The sequence below is a fragment of the Citrus clementina genome, unplaced genomic scaffold (genome assembly GCF_000493195.1).
Source record: "Citrus clementina cultivar Clemenules unplaced genomic scaffold, Citrus_clementina_v1.0 scaffold_5, whole genome shotgun sequence".
Lineage (NCBI taxonomy): Eukaryota > Viridiplantae > Streptophyta > Magnoliopsida > Sapindales > Rutaceae > Citrus > Citrus x clementina.
Window position 1 is genome coordinate 4,168,527 of NW_006262201.1, and position 8,185 is coordinate 4,176,711.

At 35.4% G+C, this 8,185-nt stretch overlaps 1 protein-coding gene and 1 long non-coding RNA gene across 3 annotated transcripts; both read left to right on the top strand.

Moving 5' to 3' along the window:
- Positions 1 to 3,734, top strand: LOC112097790 (putative disease resistance protein RGA1). The gene is made up of 4 exons (XM_024183369.1): positions 1 to 72; positions 882 to 2,447; positions 2,721 to 2,955; positions 3,040 to 3,734. Exons 1-4 carry the CDS (start codon positions 1 to 3, stop codon positions 3,732 to 3,734), a joined length of 2,568 nt encoding a protein of 855 aa, XP_024039137.1.
- A 1,401-nt stretch (positions 3,735 to 5,135) lies between these two features.
- LOC112098290 lies at positions 5,136 to 8,181 on the top strand. Of its 2 annotated transcripts, none has more exons than XR_002905400.1 (3): positions 5,136 to 5,151; positions 7,763 to 7,923; positions 8,074 to 8,181. It is a non-coding gene; the product is annotated as an uncharacterized LOC112098290 (long non-coding RNA). The 2 variants fall into 2 exon arrangements; XR_002905399.1 differs by lacking the exon at positions 5,136 to 5,151 and adding an exon at positions 6,031 to 6,045.
- The last annotated feature ends 4 nt before the right edge of the window (positions 8,182 to 8,185 follow it).

Consider the following 8,185-nt stretch of genomic DNA (forward strand, 5'->3'; position numbering starts at 1 on the left):
ATGGCTGATGCAATCGTTTCCCCGCTCTTGGAGCAGCTGATTTCCTTCGCTGCTGAAGAGATAAAACAACAGGTGATCGAAGTTACACCCCTCATATTACAAATACTTCCAATGATTTTAATTGGTTTTGTTTTTATCAAAAACATTATATATTTTTGCTTTTTTTTATTTATCTGATAATTTTATATTTTGAAATTTGAATTGAATTTAATTAAAAGGTGATGTAGTAACCACTTATTTTTATTTTATTTCATTTATATTCTCAATAACTACTCATATTTTGGTAACTTACTATAACTTCCATATCTAAGAAATGATCCAAACCCACAATTTTAACTATGTATAAATATTCAACGTTGAGCTAAGGTTTTGCAGAACATTCAAGTTTATCAAATAGTCATTAATTTAATGTTTTAGTAAAACCTCAACTCATCACTGAATCCCATAGCTATTACTTAGACACTATGAAAAATTTCATAGTTTTCTTACATTCTTTCAGTTTGGTAAGTGATTTCATATAATTTCTTTTCAAGTTAAATTTTAATTTGGTTTCTGATATAGTCTCTTTGCCGAATTGTATCTTTTATGATTCTTGGATTTTGGGCTCCAACTTTTTAGGATTTGATAGTCACATTTTATGCCATGCTCAGATTGATTTTCATGATTTTTAGTACCCGTTAAGTGACGTACAATTTGACAAAAGTTTGAAAGGAAATATGTTTCAGAATTCTGTTTTAATTGACCTTTTAGTGGAATTAGGATGCTTATAACTTAATGTGGATGGTTCGTAAAATCATGAAATTTGGATAGGATTCACTAGCAATATGTACAAGACTCCCCATAAAGTTTCATAATTTTTCATTCGGTCTGGGGTGGTACAGGTGAAACTTGTGGTTGGTGTTGAAAAAGAAGTGAAAAGCCTTACCAGCCATCTTCAAGCCATTCAAGTTGTGCTCGATGATGCAGAGGAAAAGCAAGTGAAGGAAAAAGCTGTTAGTCTTTGGCTGGGTAGGCTCAAGTATGCATCCTACGACATTGAAGATGTGTTGGATGAGTGGATAACAACAAGACGCAAATTGCAAATTGAGGGTGGCGTTGATGAAAATGCTCTTGTTGTTCCTCATAAGAAAAAGAAGGTATGTCTCTGCTTTCCCGGCTCTTGTTTTGGATTCAAACAAGAAGAATTTGGTTTCAAACAGGTCTTTCTCCGTCATGACATTGCCGACAAGATCAAAGAAATCAATGAAGAGCTACATGATATTGCCGCTCAAAAAGACATGTTTGATCTTGTTAAGAGTGGCAATAAAAGTAGTGAAAGACCAAGGCGTGTACAGAGTACCTCCTTGATTGATGAGGAAGAGATTTGTGGCAGAGTTGGTGAGAGGAATGAACTCTTAAGCAAGCTGTTGTGTGAGAGTAGCGAGCAACAAAAAGGCCTTCATATCATCTCAATCGTTGGTATGGGAGGCATAGGGAAAACAACTCTTGCACAACTAGCTTGTAATCATGACGAGGTGAAGAGAAAGTTCGACAAAATTCTGTGGGTGTGTGTATCAGAAACTTTTGAGGAGTTTAGGGTTGCCAAAGCGATCGTTGAAGTTTTGGATGGTCGTGAATCTCATTTAGCTGAATTCCATTCTCTTCTTCAACATATTTATGAATCCATTGCAGGGAAGAGCTTTCTTCTTGTCTTAGATGACGTGTGGGATGGAAATTACTTGAAATGGGAACCATTCTACCATTGTCTAAAGAATGGTCTCCATGGAAGTAAAATTTTAGTTACCACACGTAAAGGGTCAGTCGCATCCATGATGGGATCCATAGATATTATCTCCGTTAAGGAGTTAGCTGAAGAGGAATGTTGGTTGTTGTTTAACAAGATAGCATTTTTTGATCGGTCCATCGAGGAACGTGAAAAATTAGAACAAATTGGGCAAAGAATTGCAGGCAAGTGCAAAGGTTTACCTCTTGCAGCAAAGACAATAGGGAGTCTCATGCGTTCTAAACAAACTGAAGAAGAGTGGAAAAGAATTTTAAATAGTGATTTATGGAAAGTAGAAGAGATTGAGAAAGATGTTTTGTCCTCTTTATTGTTGAGTTATAATGATTTGCCATCTAGAGTAAAAAGATGTTTTTCATATTGTGCTGTCTTTCCAAAAGACTACAATATAGAAAAAGACAAACTAATCACGTTATGGATGGCTCAAGGTTATCTTAGTGCAGAAGAAGATGAAGAGATGGAGACAGTAGGTGAAGAGTATTTTGGCATCTTAGCTTCTCGCTCATTTTTTCAAGAGTTTAAGAAAAGTTATGATAATCGGATTATAGAGTGTAAGATGCATGATATGGTACATGATTTTGCCCGATTTGTAAGTCAAAATGAATGTTTTTCGATGGCAATTAATGGTAGTGAAGAACCAAACGCCACAAACTCTCTTGATGAGAAGGTCCGTCATTTAATGTTAATCTTTAGTATAGAGGCTTCATTACCTGTTTCCACTTGTAGAGTTAAAAGAATTCGTAGCCTCTTAATTAACGATAGTAGATCTGATCATTCATTATTAAATGGTGAGATCCTAGAAGAATTATTTAGGGAATTGACAAGTTTAAGGGCATTAGATTTTTGCAAATCGTATAACGCAAGCTGGTCTTCGACTCTGGAGATTCCGAGAAACATAGAAAAGCTGGTACATTTAAGATACCTTAATTTGTCTTATCAGGGAATAAAGAAACTACCGGAGACATTATGCGAGTTGTATAATCTAGAAAAGTTAGATATTAGTTATTGTTATAAGCTAGAAGAAGTACCTGAAGGGATTGGGAAGTTAATAAACATGAAGCATTTACGAAATAGAGGTACTAGTTCTTTAAGGTACATGCCGGTAGGGATTGGGAGATTAACGGGTCTTAGGACCTTGGGTGAGTTCCACGTGAGTGCAGGAGGAGGTGTTGATGGTAGGAAAGCATGTAGGCTTGAATCTCTTTAAAACTTGGAACACCTTCAAGTATGTGGTATATGTAGACTGGGTGATGTATCAGATGTGGGCGAGGCTAAGCGATTAGAACTTGACAAAAAGAAATACCTCTTCAGTTTGACCCTTGAGTTTGATAAGACGGAAAGAGGAGGAGAAAGGAGGAAGAACGAGGACGATCAACTTCTTCTTGAAGCCTTGCGACCACCCCTGGATTTAAAGGAATTAGAGATACGGTACTACCGAGGCAACACTGTTTTCCCCAGCTGGATGGCGTCATTAACCAACTTAAAGAGTTTACATCTCCATAGGTGCGAAAATTGCGAGCAGCTGCCTCCTTTGGGAAAATTGCCGTCCCTTGAAAATCTCTACATATGGCGCATGGAGAGTGTGAAGAGAGTGGGTGATGAATTTTTGGGGATAGAAAGTGATCATCATGACTCATCGTCATCTTCATCAGTTACTATTGCCTTCCCCAAATTGAAATCACTCACAATTTATTCGATGCTGGAATTGGAGGAGTGGGATTATGAGATTACAAGAACAGGAAACACCGTCATCAACATCATGCCACGTCTTTCTTCCTTGACAATTGTTGATTGCACCAAATTAAAGGCACTGCCCGACCACATTCATCAAACGACAACGTTGAAGGAATTGAGCATTTTTATGTGTTGGCTTCTGAACAAACGTTACCGCAAGGGGAAAGGAGAAGACTGGCCTAAAATATCACACATTCCCAACCTCCATATTGGGCTTTGACAAGTAATTTCTTCTCTCACTCTGATTTGCTTTGTTGTTGTTTTTGTTGAAAAGTTAAAAAGTTTGGTTGGAAAAGAAAAGTGAGCCACATGCATTGCTTTTGTTTTTCAAAGTCGGCACCAAATTGCAAACTGTATTTGGCATTTGACAATCCTGCACCAAATGAAGAAAAATGCAAAAGTTAGCAAAATTTGTCAAATTGACAGAGATGGAGATTGATAAATTGCAGAGGGATTAGGTGGAATAGTGCATGCTTGAAGCCTATAAATTGAAGCCATTTCTTCATTCTAAATAATCCCAAAATTGTTAAACTTATAAGTTTCTAAGCTTTTGAGAGAAGTGAGAGAAGTGTGTCTGTGGAATTTATTTTTCCTGCAGAGTGTGAGAGTACTTGGTATATTTGGGTTTCTGGGAAGTGAGATTCGTTACTCAAATATTGTATTCTATTAATTGTTAAATAAACAATTATTCTTTCTTACCTCCGTGGATGTAGGTTTAATTACCGAACCACGTAAAATCTTGTGTCCTTTATTTTTCAGTAATTATTTGGTGCGCTTGATTCCGCATTCCGCGCACAACAGTTTTTAATCTAATTAAGAAGCGAAAATAGCATTTTGAATCAAACTCTATATCAGAAATCTGCAATACTTACTTTCTAATATTCTGATTTTCATATCCTATGAATATACGATTTTTAATTTGTGAGATGGGTAACGTTACTGTAAAAGATTATTAATGCAATATGAGTAATTCTTTTGCAGGACAAGTGACCTACATTTAGTTTGGCTTTGGAGTTGAATAATAACCTTTCGAGGTCCCGACAACCAAAAAACAAAGCTTAATTTGCCACAGATTGAACGTATTGCCATTATTGACAATTTTCTGCACAAGTGTGACTGAACTTAGGTTGATGTCAAAAGAGGTAAATTATTGGCATGCCTCACTATTTTGACCATTACATGATTCATAAGTTTACATTAATTTTGATTTTGAGTTGAGTGATTAGTTTTCTAGGTTTGCTTACTTTAACTGGGTGACCAATTTCTTGTAACTAAATGTATGATGTGATGCAGGAAGCAGGGCAGGATATGAAAAGAGAAGCTTATTAGAGGAAGGATTGCCAGTAACAGAATCCAAAGAAAAAGAAACCATTTCGAGGCAGCTGTTGGCAGTTGGCAGTGAATGGAGCCCCTTGAAAAAATTCCCAAGCCGTTGCACTGCAATTACGATCATCCTCGGCCTCAGGTAATTTCTTCTCCTGCATTTTTGTTATTTGCTATCAAGTGACTATTTTAAGTATGATTGCATTAAGCTGCTGCTGGGAAATTTGAGGTTTTGATGACTGCCCATGCTATTGTCAGAAGCTGCGGTTCTTTTCATCAGCCTGAACCTGGACCTGCCGCTATGGATAACTCAGGTTTTTTTTTTTTTTTAATCAACTGCCATCTTTTCCACTGTTTAGAAACTCTTAAGATTAAACTTTAGTAAAGTTGTTTTAGTTATCCATGTAATCAGGCTGAGGATACTTAGCTGCCTATTTAAGCAAATGTCAGAATTTAGTTTGTTCGCTGGGAACTGGTGTGGACTGGCAAAGGATGATGAGATAGTTTTTTGAGTGAGTAAATTTTGGGAGCTTGAGTGTATTGGGATTTGCAATTACAATCATCGTCTGCCTCAGGTGATTTCTTCTCCTGCTCTATCATTGTTTGTTCTCTAATTCAAAAGCATAAAATATTTCAATCAATTTTTATGCCAGGAATATGCAAAAGTTTCTAATATTTTATTTCCATCTGTTACAAGATCAAACTGAAGTAGAACTCAAACAAAAGTATGCTACTTCTTGCGGAAATCTTGCCTTTGTTCAGATTATGAAACCATTTCCATGCAGCAAATTCATCCAAAAGTTTGAATAAGTTTCATGGTTGGACACTGTTGGCTTCTTTTTCTTCTGGGGTGCATTTAGGTGCTATCAAGTGACAGCTGTAAGTATGATTGCACTAAGCTGCCGCTGGGAAATTTGAGGTTTTGATGGCTGCCCATGTTATTTTCAAGAAACTATTGATGTAAGAAGCTGTGGTTCTTTTCATCAGCTTGAACCTGAAACTGTCGCTATGGATAACTCAGGTTTTTGTTATCAACTATATCATCTTTTTCACTATTTTGAAACTCTTAAGATTAAACTTTAGTAAAGTTGTTTCAGCTATTCAAATGAAAAACTCATTGATTTGAGACTTCCTTCATTATTGTTTCTAATTACAATGCTAACGATCTAGATAAAATAATATTTAATCGGCGCAGGTGTCCCTTGGAAGTACATCCAACTTTTTCTTTTATTATATAAATTCTTGCAATGAGCTTAGTGAAGCTGTTGTGCTAATCATGCCACTGCATAATTTGGCCCCTAATGTGGGTACTCTGTTACATTGTTCTGCAAATTCTCCAGAAGTTAAAATCAATAAATTTTCTATTAGCTCTAGTGCTTTGACCTAAATGCTATTCTATATTTTGATTACAATGTTTTAACCTTTAAATTAACTACCCCTAGATGTTGGATTTTCTAGAACTTCAAAATGATTAATGGAGAAAGATCCCATTATCGTTATTGCTATAAGAAATTGATTTATGCATCCAAAGATACATTATATATTTCTGTGTCTCTATTTGTAGATGACATTTAAGCATCCATAAACCGTCAGACAGAGGAAGGGTGATGGGTGTCGAAGCCAACAAAAATAAATTCCTACTCTAAATAAATTGTGTATAGTGATTGAGCAGGGTCGTGTCCACAGAGATCGGTAATTAATTAAATCCTTTTGAAACGTAAAACATAAAATGGGGGAATTGTTGACAATAATAAAAATCAAATTAAAATAACAAGAATGCAAATTAAAGTTGTAATTCAAATTAGAGAAAGCTCTGGTTGAAGGAATTAACTCAGCTTGATTCGACTACTGATCATTGATTCAAATATAGATTATTATTACTCATGAATAGACCGGTTATAGCTACTGAGACCCTCTAATAGCCAATCTCTCCTTAACTAGTCGATAACCAAGGTACGACCATTGGTTATTTCCCTAATCAATAGACAACCCTAGATACGATCATAGAATTTAATCAATTGACAGCCTGAAAAACCAGAGAGACCCAAATCCTAATCAACACATATGATGATTCATTTAAATTAGATTGTTTATTCTCACAACACAACTCTCTGCTATGTTATTTGTCACAAACATTAAATTCTTCATACGATGAATCCTTTAATTGACAATAGATTAAGTTGATAATTAAATAGTGGCCAATTACCTAATTAACAAACATAATCATGAAAATAATTCAGAGAATAAACAAATACCCAAAAAGTAATAAAACAATTAAAGCACAAGAAAGATCTCACAGTAGTGATGAATCAAAGCTTCATTAACCTTCAACCAGAAAAATAGGTTTAGCTCTTCATAGAGAGAAGAGAAAAATTAGATCTAGGGTTTCTTTCTTTTTCTCCAATCCAAAAATCCCCCTTTTTCACAATAGATTCCTCCCTTAAATACTTTCTCTCTCTTCTCTTTTAGAATTCTATTTAAAATAAAATCCTAATATCTGAAATATTAAATTCGTAATTACAAAAATAACCAAAAATACAAAACACGTTAAACTAAAAACTGCAGGTCCGCAGTTGACAGCACGCGCCCACGCCTTATCAACAAAGTTCTTCTGACGCTCATAATTTCTCCAAGAGAACAATCATCCTTAAACATCATCTTATAGCTCAATTTTATCATCAATCAATAGAATTGCACCTACAAAAGTAAAACACAAGTAAATCACTATTATTAAGTGCAAAACATTGATATTAAGGGAAGTAAATAATGCAAAACTAGTGCATAAATTGCACTCTAACAAAGGGGGTTCAGTGCAAAGATTCTGTTGACCTAGGGTTGACTGCATAATGTCACTTGTTCGCAATCTATTATTTATTTTATATTTTGAAGAATTTAATGGGTAATCCTAATTGTTTGTTTTGGCAGGTATGTGTTGTTATCTCCTTCTATCTAACAGTCGTACCTAAATAGCATAGTTTCATCTGTGTTACCATGTGATGTACATAATTTCACATTTGCCTCAGATTAAGCTTAATTTCCCACAAAATAGAGCTGTCGCGACTGGACTTAGGTTGATGTCCAAAGAGGTAAATTATTGGCATGCCTAGATAATTTGGCCATTTCCTAATTCATAAGTCTACATTATTTTTGATTTTGAGTTGACTGATTTCTTTTCAAGGTCTGCTTCCTTAACGGAGTGACCAATGTTTTTCAACTAAATTTATCATATGATGCAGGAAGCAGGGCAGGATATGAAATGAGATCTCATTGGTGGAAGTATTGCCAGTAGCAGAACCCAATGAAAATGAAACTATTTCAAGGCAGCAGTTGGCAGTTGCAAGTAAATGG

Bases quoted from the DNA above. Each gene is read 5' to 3' on its own strand.
- LOC112097790 (XM_024183369.1), top strand. From the start codon at position 1: ATGGCTGATGCAATCGTTTCCCCGCTCTTGGAGCAGCTGATTTCCTTC. The intron at 73-881 runs GTGATCGAAGTT...GGGGTGGTACAG, and splicing joins CTGAAGAGATAAAACAACAG to GTGAAACTTGTGGTTGGTGT. The intron at 2,956-3,039 runs GTAGGAAAGCAT...GTGATGTATCAG, and splicing joins TGCAGGAGGAGGTGTTGATG to ATGTGGGCGAGGCTAAGCGA.